The sequence below is a fragment of the Capra hircus genome, chromosome 1, assembly GCF_001704415.2.
Source record: "Capra hircus breed San Clemente chromosome 1, ASM170441v1, whole genome shotgun sequence".
Classification (NCBI taxonomy): domain Eukaryota; kingdom Metazoa; phylum Chordata; class Mammalia; order Artiodactyla; family Bovidae; genus Capra; species Capra hircus.
In genome coordinates, this window is record NC_030808.1 from 136,909,216 (window position 1) to 136,926,913 (window position 17,698).

Consider the following 17,698-nt stretch of genomic DNA (forward strand, 5'->3'; position numbering starts at 1 on the left):
CAGTGAGATTAGAAAAGCTAATTCTCATTTTAAGAACATGCTTCTGGATTTGTGTGCATGTCATCGTGCTTCTTTGCACATTTTACTTTTTGGGGAGGGTAGTCTGGACTTTTGAAACCTTGGTGAGTGAAAGTTGCTCAGTTGTGTCTGACTCTCTGTGACCGCATGGACTATATAGTCCATGGAATTCTCCAGGCTATAATATTGGAGTGAGTAGCCTTTCCCTTCTCCAAAGGATCTTCCCAACCCAGGGATCAAACCCAGTCTCCCACATTGCAGGTGGATTCTTTACCAGCTGAGCCACAAGGGAAGCCCAAGAATACAGGAGTGAGTAACCTATCCCTTCTCCAGCAGATCTTCCCATCCCAGGAAATGAACCAGGGTTGAAACCTTGGTACTTTGATTTTAATATGCTTTCTGAATAGCATATCAAACCAAACACAAAGCTATTTTATAAGCAAAAGATAAGAAAAGAAAAACTCAAGAAATACAAGATGAAGTCTGCACTGGTATCAGCAAACATTTTTAATACAGAGGAGGGCTGCCTAACACCTTGCATTCTCTGAGACTTCCTGCACTGGCCACACATACTACTTGGCTAACGTGCTCCACTGAAAAGAAAGCCAAGAGGCTGTTCTTTTGAAATCTTGTAAAACAGTTCAGCAGACACAGAGTAAGGAACAGTCTCAGACTTTAGTCATCTTTGAGATGGGATTCCAGGAAAAGGAAAAGGAGGGAGGCTTCTAAGACTGAGTTGTGTCTCTGGTGTTTGAAGAAAACTTATCTTTTAGCCATCTAAACCGGTAAGAAATTGAAATCTCAGTAGAACAGGCTATGGCAAACAGAGAGACAATGGTGTGGTGGATCTTAAGAAACTATTTTGGTCAGGTAAGGAATTATTGTCATGAATGGTCACTTAGCTGTGTACTCTCTGATGGGCATCTACAGTTATTAGTCACTAGGGGTGACTTGATCATGATCAGAAATTGTTGAGGCTAATCATTAGTGCTTCTGTTTCCACAATCAAAACACATTTTATACTTTTTAGATTGCAGGTAATTGTGCAAAGTACTTGAAGGCTTCCTTTGTGGTTCAGACTGTAAAGAATTTGCAATGCAGGAGACCTGGGTGGGGAAGATCCCCCGGAGAAGGAAAAGGCATGCCACTCAAGTAGGTATGGAGAAGTCTATGGACAGAGGATCCTGGCAGGCTATAGTCCATGGGGTCGCAAAGAGTAGGACATGACTAAGTGACTAAGACTTTCCCAGATCTGAAAAACAAAAGTACTATCTGGTTTCAGTGGATTATAAACTCCACATTGTTTAGTTTCTAGAGTTTCTCATCCTTAGCACAGTCGGCATTTTGGCTGTGGAAGACTGTTCTGTGTATAGTAGGGATGTTTAGCAATGTCCCTGGCCTTCGCCCACTAGAATAGCATTCCTCAGTTGTGACATTGCCAAATGTCCCCCAGGGGCCAAAACCACCCTTAGCTGAGAGTCACTGAACCAGAGAAGTTGGATGAGAGACACTATAGCAAAATAACTTACAACACTTCCTACCAGCCTATAGTCACAATAACTCAACACTTCTAGAATGGTTGCTTTGTCCTAGAAGCTGTGCTTCTCATATATCTAATCCTCTCATCAATTCTACAAAGCAATTACTATCATAATCTTCATTTCACACACCAGAAAACTGGCCTTAGTTAAATGACCTGCCCAAGGTCACATGGTGCATAAGTGGTTGAGCAGAAATATAAACAGGTTTTGTGAGTCCAACACCAGTTTCTGAACCCACATAAGAGGCTCATTTCTCTCTGCTCTAACATGCCTCTTAGCCTCCCACCAGTGGAAAATCTGGGACCTGCTGCTTTTTTATGAACTAAAATTGGAAATTGTGTGTGTGTGTGTGTGTGTGTGTGTGTGTGTGTGTGTGGAGGAGTTGTGTTGCATCAGAGGAAACCAAAACCTTGATGTAAGAAACATCCTCAAACATTATTTAACAGATAAATCTGAGGATATGCAACTAAATGACAGAATGGCCCGGGGAGAAAAACAAGTGTGGTATCCTTAGAGGAGTATCTTAAAGAGCAAAGCTGAAACAAAACCATAAGACGTGGGCAAGCCTTCCTGCTCTGTTTTACAGGTCAGGAATAATTGTACTCCCCTACATTTCAGTGGCTTTCCAGGTGGTGTGCTGGTAGATAATATGCCAGCTAATGCATGAGAAGCAAGAGACGTGGGTTCAATCCTTGGATGGGGAAGATCTCCTGAAATGGCAACCCACTCCAGTATTCTTGCCTGGAAAATTTCATGGACAGAGGAGCCTGGCAGGCTCCATGACTTTGCAGAGTCGGACATGACTGAGCACACATGAACATTTCAGTAGGTTTTCAGGGTTTCTGAGGTAGTAGCTCACACGTGCTATGAACTCTTTGGAAAGGGTGTTCCACAGAAACACTTAATGAACCATCTTCCACCTCCAGTACTAGAAATTAACATGTATATGTGTGTGCGTGTGTGTGTATGTGCACACATGCACACCTGTCCCTCAAGCACATGAAGGTGGTGTTCTCGAGCTTCTGGAGTTTCTTCACTTTACCTGGAGGCTTTGGACTATGCTCAGGAATTTTTTTTTCTTTTTAAGTCTGTGGCAGGGCAATCTTCTTAGCTGCTGCCCAAATGTGTATCTTCTGTTCTCAGTCCAGCAATCACAGTATATAAAATCTTTTAGAAGCCTAAGACTAGTGGTACTACTGTACTACTGGTACTGAACCTACTGGTACTTCAGTAGGACTGTTCGCAAGTTACAAATTTGCAGATTACAAAAGGAAGACATCCAGGATAATAACAACCCCTTATGTTTGTGTTTCCATGGTTTTGTACAGCTCTTTCCTCTGCTATCTCTTTTAATTCTTACAACTCTGTGAGGACAGATTGGCACTATTGCTGCACTGAAAAAATAAGAAAAGCAAGGCTTAAAGAGATGAAATAAGCCATCCAGATCTCTTGCCTCCCTCCCATGATTGCTAGCCCATTGTTTTTTCCACCATGTCACATTTACTTTAATCAAAGGGGAATTCCCTAGTAGCTCAAATGGTACAGAATCTGCCTGCAATGCAGGAGACTTGGGTTTGATCCCTGGAAAAGGAAGATCCCTGGAGAAGGGCATGATACCCCATTCCAGTATTCTTGCCTGGAGAATTCCATGGACAGAGGAGCCTGGTGGTCTGTAGTCCATGGGGTCACAAAAAGTTGGACACAACTGAGCAACTTTCACTACTACTACTAAATCAAAGGTAAATTTTTAAAAAGAACCATGATTTGGTGCCCATGTGGCTGATTCTGCTCCATTGAGTCTGTTGACCAGATTTGGTGCACTGTGTATGATGTGGAGACCCTGATGACTGGAGGACATCTTGTCTAGTCCCCCTTCCCTGCCGTTAGTCAAGAGCTCTAAAGTGTAAGTCAGAATAGTGTCTTGATTGCTTTAGAACCCTCGAATGTCCTCTTATTCTATCACACTTTTTTTTTTTTTGCAGAAAATTAAAAAAATATACAAAAATAGAGATTTTCATAATGAGCCACTATGAATCCATCACTTGCTCCAACAATGATCAGCTCATGTGTGGCCAGTCTTGTTTCATGTACTCCCACTGACTCAGACATTATATCATTTCCCACTGCTCTTTGCATAAAATTCAAAGTCCTTACAATAGCTCCCTAGACACTACTTGATGTGGTTCTGCCCATGGCCATGCTCTTCCTTTACATTTTTGCTAAGCTTGCTTAGCCAGAGGAGACTCTGCTGTTCTATCCAGCACATTAAGTGTGTTCCAGCTTCAGGGCCTTCATGTTCTATCTTCCTGGAATGTCCAGCTTCTGCATCTCCTGGCACATTCACTTGGTTGCTAAGAGAACTTGGCTTGTGGCATTAAACTCCACTTCCTATTTTGTTAGGTATGTTCCAAGTCATGAACATCTCTTGATGCACAAACCTTGCCATGAAGAAAAAGTTTATTTAATTTCCTTCTTTTAGGAACTGAGAAATAATTCCTCTGGTAAAGAGAATTAAAAAGTGAAAGACTTTGGGTAGAGAGGAATGAGTTGAGTACATGAATGACACTTCAGAGGTTAGAAGGGAAGCCAGCTGCTTCTTAAGGGACTCAGGGTGGGAATGCACCCTGCACTCCCCATGAGGAAGGCTGAAAGGCCTGGCACGCTAATGGGATGTATTTAGGGCCCAGGAGGATACTGAGCCTGCAGGAGAGAGGAGGGATGAACCTGTATGTTAAACTGAGTGGAACTGCATGACATCTCAGAAAAGCCCTGGGCTTGAGTTGGTTAGACCTGGATTCAAACTCTTGCTTTGTCAACACCTAGCCAGGTGACCTGGGGAAAATGATTTAACTTAAACTTTTTCATATCTTGATTTCCCTCTCTGTAAAATGAGATCGTTACTTCCCATATAGGAGGATAATGAAAATTAAATGTGTAATGCATGCAAAGCTATCATCATAGTACTGAACATATAGGATATATTTAGTACATTAGATTTGTTATTGTATTGGTTACTATTATTTTGGTTATTGTTGTTACATTATTCAGGCTTTAACTTAGTTATCCACTATACTTCCTTTCCTGCTGGCAACAAGAGGCAGCATATTAGGGCAAATGAGAACTACCTATTGAGCAAAGGGAAATAGTCCTCCATCAAAAAACATTTCTATTAATTTCAAATCATCTCTTCCCCACTTTCATTTTCCTAACTGTGACGAATAACTAATTCTTCCTTTGGATTTAGGACGTGTTGAAAGCTTTCAAAAGCCGATGGTGCTAACCTGGCTGGCTGAAATGACTTGAGCCCAATATAATGTCCCTGATCAGTTCATTACCCTGAAAATTTGCTAAATACACAGGCATAAAAGTGACAGAAGCTCATGTAAGTAAACTGAAGTGGTTTCTTACTTGCCCCAGTACCAACCCTCAGTTCAGAGTGATCTGTACAGAAAATGACCCTGAAGGATCTACAGGTTCCCTGGATGGCTTTTTGGCCCTGGCAGTTAGGGGGCCACAGCACACGGGAAAGAGATCAGAGGGCTCTCTGTGAATTGAGGCTGGAGCCGTGGTTTTTGTTTTCCAAGAGAGAGTTTTATCTGGTACATATGTCTTTTATAATCCAACCCCCAAGTAGGAGATGTACCACCTGACAGTTGCAGCACCCAGTATACCACAGAGAAGCCCCAGATCCTCCCCGTTTCTGCTGTGTAATACCAAGATGATATCACAGGACTTACTGGATCATCTGGGGAATTCAAAATACAAAGTGCAAGGAAACTGGCATCTAGTGGATGCTTATAATTTGGTAGCTGTAACTGTAATTTTTACGTTAATAGAAGTGAGAAGGAGGTTTACAACCCTTGTGAAGTTCCTGCCTGTGATCAAAGGTACTGTTCAAACTTGGGCAGTGAAGATGAAAGCAGATAAAAGGGCAATTGTAATCCATTCTGGCAAAAAGTTAGGAAGGAACCGTGTGTGTGTCAAAAGTCAAGAAGGAAAAGACCTGCAGATCAACAGATTAGTAAGTCAAACAATGGTTGAAATGAGTAAAATCTGTTTAACTTGTCATGTTTTAAATATATACTTTTTCCAGTTTTTATTGGGCCAGGGGCCTAAATCTGGGAAGAAACTGATCAAATTTAAAAGCAAAAGGACATGTAAATACTTCATCATTTGAGAATAAAAAGAATAGATAGAAAAAATTTGACATTTTAATCAACTGGTTATATGAACATTATTTTTTTAAAAATGAGAGAAGCTCATGTAAATAAACTGAAGCAGCCTTCAGTTTACTGTTTAAAAAAAACAAAACACACACATGAGGTAATTGAATGAGTATATGTAGAGTATATATATAGTCAACACAACACAGTAGTTGCAAACTTTAAGGCATTTACCAGAATGGCTTCTAAGTACTTTTGTATATTAACTCAAGCCTCACAATATCTCCATGAAATACTATTATCCTAATTTTACTGTTGATGAAACTAAGACACAAGTAGGTTAAGTTACTCATCTGAAGTCCTACAGCTTGGAAGAGGTTGAGTTGGCATTCAAACCTCAGTGGTCTGATTCATGAGCCTGCAGTTTTAACCACTACATTGTATGGGATTGTGTAATATACAATACTGTAAATTTCTTTGATATTTACATCCCTTTATTCTTTTTTTGCTAGATCATGCAACTTGCAGGATCTATCCCAACCAGGGACTGAATGCTGGGATCTTGGCAATGAAAATGCTGAGTCCCATACACTGGACTGCCAGGGAATTCCCTCTCATATTTCTTTTCAAGAAGTTCAAATGTTTAATCCCTTTCATGTATCCTGTCTCCACGATGTCATCATTTTCCCAACAAAAAAAAAATTAGAAAACAGGGTCATTTTGACTTCTTTCTCTTTCTTAATATACACAGTCAACCCAAAGAGATTCCTCTGCCTTCACAATTTTAAAAACAAATTGATATTTTTTCTGCCAATTCTATTGCTTTCTGATCTAACTGGATCCACACTGTGCTCCTTCTGACCTTTGGTAATATCCCCTGCCTATTCTCTCTAGCTTCTCCCCTCCTCAAGCTGTGTGTGCTAAGTCGTTTCAGTCATGTCCACCTCTTTGCAACCCTATGGACTCTAGCCTGCCAGTCTCCTCTGTCCATGGGATTCTCCAGGCAAGAATACTGCCATGCCCTTCTCTAGAGGATCTTCCTCACCCAGAGATCGAACCCACATCTCTTATGTCTCTTTCATTGGCAGGTAGGTTCTTTACCACTAATACCACCTAGGAAGCCCTCCTCAAGTGTACTTACACACAGAAGTGTGTCTCCACAAGACAAAATACATTAGAATTCACAGGTGGTAGAAATTGAGTGCAAACACCATAACCTGTTAGCTTAATGTTCCAGTGGACATGATGACTATCTAATATCTTCAATTCTCCTTGGTGAAAAATGATGAAAGGTCAAGTAGAACCTTTAAGGACATTATATTAGAATATTAAAGACTCTGCAAAGTCCCACATTTAAGAGACTTTTAAACACAGTTTAATTCACATTTTCTTCCCAAAACTGATTTGACTATAGAAACCTATTTTTTAAAATCAAGCAAAACCTGTTAACATCTTGTCAAACTAGCATTCCACTAGATACGCACTGGTGAACCTGTTTCAAAAGGCACATGGTGACTCTGTTCATGAGAGAACAAGAACTGGACAGTTCCCTGCTATTTCTGCCAAGAACAGTTTTTCAGAATGAGGAAGATTTATTTTTCTTGGATTGCAGTGGAAAACCACTGCTGAATATGTGTGAAGCCAACACACAGACCTTGATGGGGAGGCCTCAGCTCCATGTGCTGGGTTAGACATACATGGCAGGAACAGAATATGTCTAATATTAAGGCCAGGTTTCTGAAATCATACAGCGTGGGTTCAAATCTTAGCTGTGTGACCATGAGCAAGTTGCTTAATCTCTTTGTGCCTCAATTCCTTCAACTAGAAAACAGGGTTAATAAGGTTTTTACAAAAACCTCATAGAACAGTTCCCAGATTTAGCAAACAAAAATGTAGGATGCCCCAATATTGCATGTAAACATATGTATATTAAAAAGCTATTTGCTGTGTATCTGAAATACAAATTTAGCTGGACATCCTGTGTTTTCTGGTAACCATATTTTGTAGGGTTGTTGGGAGGACAATGTAACATAATTCATATTGAAAATCTCATTGAGATTTTTATTTGCTAAATCTGAGAACTGTTGCCCAGTGGCTCAGTGGTAAAGAATCCGCCTGAAATGCAGGAGATGTGGGTTTGATTCGTGGGTCAGGATGATCCCCTGGGGAGAAAAATGGCAACCCACTCCAGTATTCTTGCCATGGACAGAGGAGCCTGGTGGGCTACATGGGGTTGCAAAAAAAAACTGGACTTAGTGACTATATAGCAACAACAATCTTTCTTTCACTCTGGTTCTCCTAATCATTTTTAGGGAATTCCCTGGGTATATAATTGAACCATTTATAGTCAGATATATTCTATAATCAGTAAAAAGAACATAGAGATATCTTCTGGCTTAAGTCCTTAGATATAGTTTTATGGCAAAGAAAAATGTATTGTTGCCTCAATCTACCATTAATGGAAGAAAGCTGTGGTAGGAAAAATTGTTAACATTAGTCTTGTATAGTGATTGTTAAATCTTTTAGTTCCAAGAGAGCTAACTTTGTAAGCTTTTTCTTAAGGAAGAATTAACTTGTAGTTCCTGAACACATGTTAACCAAGAATGGAGTGGGAGAAAGGAAACCTACAACAGTTTGGTAGCCAGGGAAGCAAGCCTGGGCTGTTGTAAAACATGGAGGAGAGCATGGACCAGATGTAGTTAGGTGTGAGTTCGCTGTAATATCTCGAAGATTACCCCTCCGCCAGCTTGTCACAGTGTTGACAGTGCAGTTTCTGCAGATATAAGTAAAAGTTTAACTCACATGGATTTCCATGTTATAAAGACTTTCTTTTTCAACACAGATGCCTGAATTCTGTGAACACTGGTGAATCTTTTGTAAATAAATTGACCATATGTTCCTTTGGTTCTCTCTCACTCATTGTTGACTCATGACCTAGTAAAGATTTACTGGATGAAGAATCATGACTTGCAAAAACATGTTGTTATGAAGTGTTTTCTATAGAAGGGAAAGAAAGAAATTTTGAGTACAGCAAGCTGGAGAAAATAAGAATTTCATGTTTAATTTTTATGTAAAAGGTAACCTCCCTTGAAAGTATAAAGTTTTGGATATTCTTTCAGGAAGAAAATGTACTTATCAGCATACTTCTACTGTATCAAATGAAAAGATGTGATAAAGAAAAAAAAGATGGAGAGAGCCTATAAAATACATGAAGAGGGTCAGAGGCAGAGCGACAGTGAGAGAAACAGGAAAAAGAGAAATAGAAAAACAGAGACAATCAAAGATCAAGACAGAAACCAAGAGATATAAAAGAATCAATTTCAGGACTGTTAGTAAAGTGGTTAATCCCCTTAACTTCACAAACTCTCTCCCTATCTACTTTTTAAAATGATGCCAACAGTATATCTTCTTTCCTTGACAACATCCATTAGCCTCCCCATCCCCCTTTCATAATTTGTCATGCTTCCTAACATGTCACATGTGTGGGGAAAAACATGATTTTAATGATCAACCATATCTGTTTCAGGAAGTCATCCTAGAATTCTTGGGTTTTACTTTTATGTTTCAATGACTGCTTATAAATATATTTTCTAGTTTCCTGATAAACAAAAAGGGAAGGGGTTATTAAACTGAGAAAATGACAGTATTTTGGCTTGCCAACAAATAATCATTAAACTAAATGAAACAGACCTAAAGGAGGCACCTCCTGTTCTTCTGTGGTTATCAGGAGGAAAACATTTAAGGCAGTTGTAAAGTAAGTGATTAGGTAAATAACAATTGCAAAGTAAATAATAGCCAAACCAAACACGCTTTTGTTAGGACACGTTCATTCTTCTTTACAAGAAACTTGCAAAACTTGCTTATTCACTTTCTGAGTTGGGTCTCTGGGAGACTATACTAGGGTAAAATGAAACTGATACTTGGTTTTCAGACCCTGTTGGTAGCAAACAGATTTAAAGGAAAAGCAATGAGAGAAATCTACTCACCAATGTCACAAACCTCAGTTCCTTGGCTCTCACACCTCGGTCCAGGTCTGGCAGGAAGGAAAGCAGAAGCAACAGGCTGAGGTGAAGGCTTGTTGCTCTGGCCATGAGGAGGGCAGCATTTCTCATCTTGGGGAGAGCTGCTTCAGGCTAGAGTTGGGACGTGCTGCTTCCAGGGCAAAGCCATTAGAAGGGAAGCTATTTAACCAAGGGTTTGAAAGGGAAGGAGGAACTGGGAGGAGCCAGTCTCCAGGTAGCTTGGGGAGGGATTTAGCCTGTGTCCGGTCAGATCAGTTTTGGCTGAGTGTTAGAGTTCATGGTCTTCTGGATTTAAGTTAAAATACTGAGGCCCAGACAGGGGAGAGCTGTTGCTCAGGGTCATATAGCACATGGCTAGACATTTCTTTTCTGCCTTATTTTTATCCTTTCTTTAGGTGGGGTGTGATACATTTGCTTTGTGGCTGTCACTTGGGAAAGGATTACACCTCAACTTTGGAAGCCTTAGGTTAGTGATTCCTAATCTTTTTGGTAATCTAGAATTATAGGAAGAGAAATATGGGAGGAACTGCAGATACCAGCATATTTTGGGTATATTCTCCAGGCCAAAGATGGCTTTCTTCCCTAAAACTCTCATGTAGCCTATTTTTAAGTTGAAGAAAATTAAGAGCAACTTGTTTTGAGAATTTTTAGTCACACTTTAAGATATTTGGGGCTCATCTGAGGTATCCCAAAATTAAGATTAGAAGTACCTTTTCTAACCTGACAGTTTAAAAACAACAACAAACTAACCTAGAGTTCTGTTATTAGTCACCAACTCTGACCGGGAGTCATATAGTCTGGGTGAGTCACAGCCTTGCTTCTACAGCAGTGATCTAATCAGGGATGCTATGAAAGAGGATAATCCAGGCTGAGGGAATTTAGATTTTTTTCTCAACCTGTCAGCCCCATACAGGCTAAAATAGGATATTGGTGCAGAGCTGCCTGTCAGGATGCTCCCAACCCATCAGCGGAGAGAGCACCTCATTCTCCGGTATAGTGCACTGGGGAGACCTCTGTTGTTATGTGATCATAGGCTGCTGTAGAATGTGGCGGATGGGAGAGCTGTTGCTTCTTCTGGTGTGGGGAATATGTGTGGAAAATGAATGCATGTATGGTTAGGGTTTGGCATTTAAGGGAACTTGTGACCCTCTCTTTACCATTGAATTCTCCACTTGCCAGTCCCCACTGTCATTTTTAATGCATGAGATATTGAGGAGATACATACAGAGAAAAGGAGATGAAAATTGAAAGGTTGCCCAGGTGGGCAGAGACAAAGTTGCCACATGGATTCCTGCTACATATTCTGGGCAACCTGAGAAAGGAAGTTCCAGCACCTGCTGACCACCTGCTTAGTTCTGAACAATGTGCCTTCAATAGTGCCAGATACTTGATTCTTCACAGTACCTTATTTTCTCAAGAATCAGCCAGTTCTTTGTTCTCCTATCTTCTTCCTTGTCTCACCCTTTGATTGCTATGTGCATGCTTGCTCAGTCTTTCAGTTTTATCTGACTCTTTGTGACCCTATTGATGGTAGCCTGCCATGCTCCTCTGTCCATGGGATTCTCCAGGCAAAAATGCTGGAGAGAGTTGCCATTTCCTCTTTCAGGGGATCTTCTCAACCCAGGGATGGAACCCACATCTCCTTTGACTGTTACCTGGGACTATTCTGACTATAGCCTTCATGCTTTCTGATAATGGCTCTGGTTCTTTAACCTATCTGTGTCGTCTTGTGTTAGGTTGGACAAACTATCTCTCAGCCAGACCCTACTTTCACTGTGTCATCTCCTCTGGGCTCTTTTTAGCCTTCCAAGTAAGAACGAGAACAATAGCTTTTTATAGAAAGAGCCAGAAAAGGGCTGCTTGAACTGAATACATCTCAACTCAAACTTAAGTCAAGTTGGAGTAAGTGAACGGCTTTTCTTTCTACTCTATTTTAGTCATCATCCTAATTTCTACTTTGTTCATCAAACTATAAATGGAGAAGATCAAAAATGTCATTCTGAACACCATACAGTTGAATCTGAAAGATGCTCTAAATTTAGATGGACCCCATTTTAGAATTTTCTTTAGTCTCCTGAACCTTAAATTAATACGGCCTTGTAAAGACCTAAAAATTCATCTGGCATAAACATATGGATATGGTATTATTGAAAATGAGACTTGAAAAAAACACTGGGATGTCTTTATTGACATTCCAATGACATGTCAATCATGTTAGCGTCAATGACTAGCAGAACTTACTGGCTAAATCACTTTTTTCCCCTTGTGGTACTTCTTTTATCATATGTAAAGTGTTCAAGCTCTAATTGACTCAGTATGAGGAAGTTCCAGGTTGGGCTCATTGGAAAGTAAACTTCCTGGTGGAGATTTGCATATATGAAATTTATTGGGGAGTGCTCTCAGGATCAAAACAGGAAGGGGAGGAGAAATAAACAGACGTGGGAAGAGGGAGAAGGCCTCAGCTGACCATGCTATGAATTCTGAAGTTGGATGGCCTTTTGGAGTTGTCCTGAATTGGTGCAAGGAAGCCAGGCTTTTTACTTTGTGTTAGCCAGTTGTTGGAGGCAGGGGTTCCCAGCAAGGAGAATGATTGTGGGTTGAAATGACTCTTTTCTATAGTGGCAGTTCTCAAAGCAATTGACAGCTGAATGATGCCAGACAACAAATTCCCAAGAGCTTGGGGAAATTAACTCTTCAGCTCATAAAAGGAGCTCTGGGTGGTGTAACATAGAATCCATGACAATGAACAAGTTCTTATAGGAAAAAATTCAAGATCCTTGGTAGATAAAAGGCTATAAAACCACTAAGTTGACCTTTGATAGTAAGAGTCTAGTTGGAGTTGAGCTCCATCAATAGGTGTATTGGTTGGTCCTAAGTAGGACTGCTGTGTTTAAACTCTCTGACTTGTTCAGTCACTCAGTTGTGTCCGACTCTTTGCGACCCCATGGAGTGCAGCACGCCAGGCTTCCCTGTCCTTCACCATCTCTCAGTGAAAAGATGTTATGTTCATTGAGTTGGTGATTCCATCCAACCATCTCATCCTCTGCCATCCCCTTTTCCTCCTGCCTTCAACTTTTCCCAGCATCAGGGTCTATTAATGACTTGGCTCTTCACATCAGATGGCCAAAGTATTAAAGCTTTGGCATCAGTCTTTCCAAAGAATATTCAGGATTGATTTCCTTTAGGATTGACTGGTTTGATCTCCTTGCAGTCCAAGGGACTCTTGAGAGTCTTCCCCAGCATCACAGTTCAAAAGCATCAATTCTTCAGCACTCAGCCTTCTTCATGGTCCAACTCTCACATCCACACATGACTACTGGAAAAACCATAACTTTGACTATATGGACCTTTATTGACAAAGTAATGTTTCTGCTTTTTAATATGCTGTCTAAGTTTGCCATAGCTTTTCTTCCAATGAGTAAGTGTCTTTTAATTTCATGCCTGCAGTCACCATCTGCAGTGATTTTGGAGTCCTGGAAAATGGCTTTCTACCTCTTCACAATTCTATCATTTGGCTCTCAGTGTCTTATGGACTGTTGGTCATACAGTATTGACTGATGAACAGTCAATATAAAGGCAATTTTTTTTTTTTTTTTTTTTTTTTTTTTTACAGAGAGAAATGCTCTTTATTACTGGAAATACTTTCTCTGTTTGCAATACAAAGGAGAAAGAGAGCGAGATTGAGATGCCTTTGAAGCAACCATTGACTTCAGGGTCCTCTCTCTTCCCAGCTCTCCAGGCACACATTTCAGTGGCAGGGGCTCTTTTAGGAACCTGTGTTGAAGATGCTGCTGTACAGTGGCCACCAAAGGCAAATTTTTGTATCAGAATCTTGTTAAAATATCAGCTGCTTTAAGGCAAAATTTAATATAAAATGTGTTTATAGTAAAAGTTCTTCACTCCTGAACTGATTATTTTGTGGTTTTTGGGTGTGTTTGTCTGTCGACCCTTGGTTTAAAATAACTATTTTATGGTATAATATTTAGAGAAATATCCTTTCATATAATCAATGACTATGTCATTGGAATGTTACCAACGTGTAACTTCAGAGATCACCAGAACATCTTTCCTGTACTCCAGAAATTAGTGTGCATACGAATCACACTGGAAGCTTAATAAAATACAAATCCCTGGGGCTCAGTCCCAGAAACTCTGGTTTGGTGGGTTCAGATAAGATTAGAAACAGTGCCCTGAAAGATATTACTAGAGCCTTAGGCAAGAGGAATGGAGAAGGCAATGGCACCCCACTCCAGTACTCTTGCCTGGAAAATCCCATGGACAGAGGACCCTGGTAGGCTGCAGTCCATGGGGTCGCTGAATCAGACATGACTGAGTGACTTCACTTTCACTTTTCACTTTCATGCATTGGAGAATGAAATGGCAACCAACACAGTGTTCTTGCCTGGAAAATCCCAGGGACGGGGGAGCCTGGTGGCCTGCCATCTATGGGGTCGCACAGAGTCAGACACAACTGACATGATGCAGCAGCAGCAGCAGCAGCAGCAGCAGCAGCAGCAGCAGGCAAGAGGAAAATTATCAGTCATACTGTCTTTATTTAAATCTTTGATATTTAAAACAAATCTAGGTTGTTTTATATTAGTTTTTATTTTTTAAAATATTGTGTAACAATATTTATCTTGATTACTGAGGTTTTTGGCACCCCCTTAAATTATGTGCCCAAAGTGAGTACATCACTGTCCTCTCCCTGGTTCCCTGATGTGACTCTAAGAATGGATGATGAGATAACTTTTTTGTTTTAAAATTAAATTATCTAACTTTCCCTTGTTCTCTCTACAAGGAAACACATGTTTGGGTGGGGTGAAGCCACATTTGGAGGAGTATACTGACGTGTGGAGAATGGAAAGGAACCAAGTACTTTTAGATGAAACAAAGCTGACTGCATCTATTTGGACAGTACAACCTAGCCTTCCTCATAAACCTTGCCCCTTGTAATAAAATTGCTTTTCTCACATTTAGGACTAACCAACCTGAAAAAACAGAGCAGAAAGTGACTCACACCTAAGAGGGAGCTCTGAAGAACAGGTCCAGTCTTTCTGAAACTGTATCCCAGAAAGGCGGCCCAATTGTTCAGGTGCTGGCAGAAAAAATAGGGCACACATGCTTTGTCATAGTCTACCTTGCATGTACAATACTGTAATTTATAGAAAAAAATATATTTGGTGACCTGAATGACCAAATCTTTATTTCAGATATATATTTTTTTCTTATTCCATAGTTCCTGGCTTTCATCTCCAAACCCTTGGAATCTTCTGAGGGACAAGACCCCTGGGATAATATTTGGTCTTTTGTGCTCAGTTCCTGAAACTGTTTCAGGGAAGGTGACATCTGGGTCTTATGCAAAGGTGGGGGTTCACTCCCAGGAGAATCAACCATATGATTAGAGCGTTGGGACTTCCTTCCTAACACCTGACCTCTGGGCAGGAGAGAGGGGCTAGAAGTTGAATCAATTGCCAAAAACCAATTATTTAATCAACTGTGCCAATGTAATGAAATCTACATAAAACCCTAGAAAAGACAGGGTTCAGAGAGCTTCCGGGTTGGTGAATACATGAAGAGTGGGGAGAGTGGCATGTCTGACTGGAGTGGGCATGCATCTTCCTTATATCTTGCCCTATGAATCTCTTTATCTGGCTTCTGATTTGTGTCCTATAATATCCACTTTGTTTAAAAAAATGAGATGTAGTTGACGTACAATATGATGTTAGTTTCAAATGTGCTACATAGTGATTTGATATTAGCATACATTATGAAATAATCACCACTGTGCCTTTGACTGTGTGGATCACAATAAACTGTGGAAAATTCTGAAAGAGATGGAAATACCAGAATACCTGACCTGCCTCTTGAGAAACCTGTATGCAGGTCAGGAAGCAGCAGTTAGAACTGGACATGGAACAACAGATTGGTTCCAAATAGGAAAAGGAGTACATCAAGGCTGTATATTGTCACCCTGCTTATTTACCTTATATGCAGAGTACATCATGAGAAACGCTGGGCTGGAAGAAACACAAGCTGGAAACAAGGTTGCTGGGAGAAATCTCAATAACCTCAGATACGCAGATGACACCACCCTTAGGGCAGAAAGTGAAGAGAAACCCTTAGGGCAGAAAGTGAAGAGGAACTAAAAAACCTCTTGATGAAAGTGAAAGAAGAAAGTGAAAAAGTTGGCTTAAAGCTCAACATTCAGAAAATGAAGATCATGGGATCTGGTCCCATCACTTCATGGGAAATAGATAGTGAAACCGTAGAAACAGTGTCAGACTTTATTTTTTTTGGGCTCCAAAATCACTGCAGATGGTGATTGCAGCCAAGAAATTAAAAGACGCTTACTCTTTGGAAGAAAAGTTATGACCAACCTAGATAGCATATTCAAAAGCTGAGACATTACTTTGTCAACAAAGGTCTTTCTAGTCAAGGCTATGGTTTTTCCTGTGGTCAAGTATGGATGTGAGAGTTGGACTGTGAAGAAAGCTGAACACCAAAGAATTGATGCTTTTGAACTGTGGTGTTGGACAAGACTCTTGAGAGTCCCTTGGACTGCAAGGAGATCCAACCAGTCCATTCTGAGGGAGATCAGCCTGGGATTTCTTTGGAAGGAATGATGCTAAAGCTGAAACTCCAGTACTTTGGCCACCTCATGGGAAGAGTTGACTCATTGGAAAAGACTCTGATTCTGGGAGGGATTAGGGGAAGGAGGAGAAGGGGACAACAGAGGATGAGATGGCTGGATGACATCACAGACTCCATGGACGTGAGTCTGAGTGAACTCCGGGAGATGGTGATGGACAGGGAGGCCTGGCGTGCTGTGATTCATGAGGTCACAGAGTTGGACATGACTGAGTGACTGAACTGAACTGAACTGAACTGATGAATCTAGTAATCATCTGTCCCCATACAAAGTTACTACAGTATTATTGGTCAGATTCTTTATGCTATCTATATATGAGACCCCCATGGCTTATTTATTTTATAACTAAAGATTTAATCCCCTGAATCCCCTTCACCTATTTCATCCCTTCCTGCCCCACTCTCCTCCCCTCAGGCAACCTACCCATTTGTTCTCTGTGAGTTTTAGTTTTCATTTCAGTTTGTTTTGTTTTTTTTTCAGTTCAGTTCAGTCACTCAGTCATGTCCGACTTTTTGTGAACCCATGCCTTGCAGCACACCAGGCTTCCCTGTCCATCACCAACTCTTGGAGATGGCTCAAACTCATGTCCATCGAGTTGGTGATGCCATTCAACCATTTCATCCTCTGTCATCCCCTTCTCCTCCTTCCTTCAATCTTTCCCAGAATATGGGTCTTTTCCAGTAAGTCAGTTCTTCACATCAGGTGGCCAAAGTATCAGAGTTTCAGCTTCAGCATCAGCTCTTTCAGTGAATATTCACGGCTGATTTCCTTTAGGATTGACTGGTTTGATCTTGCAGTCCAAGGGACCCTTGAGAATCTTCTCCAACACCACAGTTTAAAAGCATCAGTTTTTGCTATGACCAGTGTGCTCTCTTGGCAAAACTGTTAGCCTTTGCCCTGCTTCTTTTTGTACTCCAAGGCCATGTTTGCCTGTTACTCCAGGTATCTCTTGACTTCCTACTTTTGCTTTTCAATCCCCTATAATGAAAAGGACATCTTTTTTGGGTGTTAGTTCTAGAAGGTCTTGTAGGTCTTCATAGAACCATTCAACTTCAGCTTCTTCAGCGGTACTGGTCGGGGCATAGACTTGGATTACTGTGATAAGAATGGTTTGCCTTGGAAATGAACAGAGATCATTCTGTCGTTTTTGAGACTGCAGCCAATAACTGCATTTTGGACTCTTTTGTTAACTACAATGGCTACTCCATTTCCTCTAAGAGATTCTTGCCCACAGTAGTAGATATAATGGTCATCTGAGTTAAATTCACCCATTCCAGGCGATTTTAGTTCACTGATTCCTAAACT

General features: G+C 40.7%; 1 protein-coding gene across 3 annotated transcripts in view; it reads right to left on the reverse strand.

Annotated features, from left to right (window-relative positions):
* Positions 1-9,925, reverse strand: part of ACPP (acid phosphatase, prostate) — a 57,107-nt gene extending 47,182 nt beyond the window's left edge. For all 3 annotated transcript variants that reach the window (XM_005675610.2, XM_005675609.3, XM_018051351.1), the window contains exon 1: positions 9,709-9,925. In XM_005675610.2, the coding sequence (XP_005675667.1) occupies positions 9,709-9,834 (126 nt within the window). In that variant the 5' untranslated portion in view covers positions 9,835-9,925. The remainder of the gene's footprint in view (positions 1-9,708) is intronic.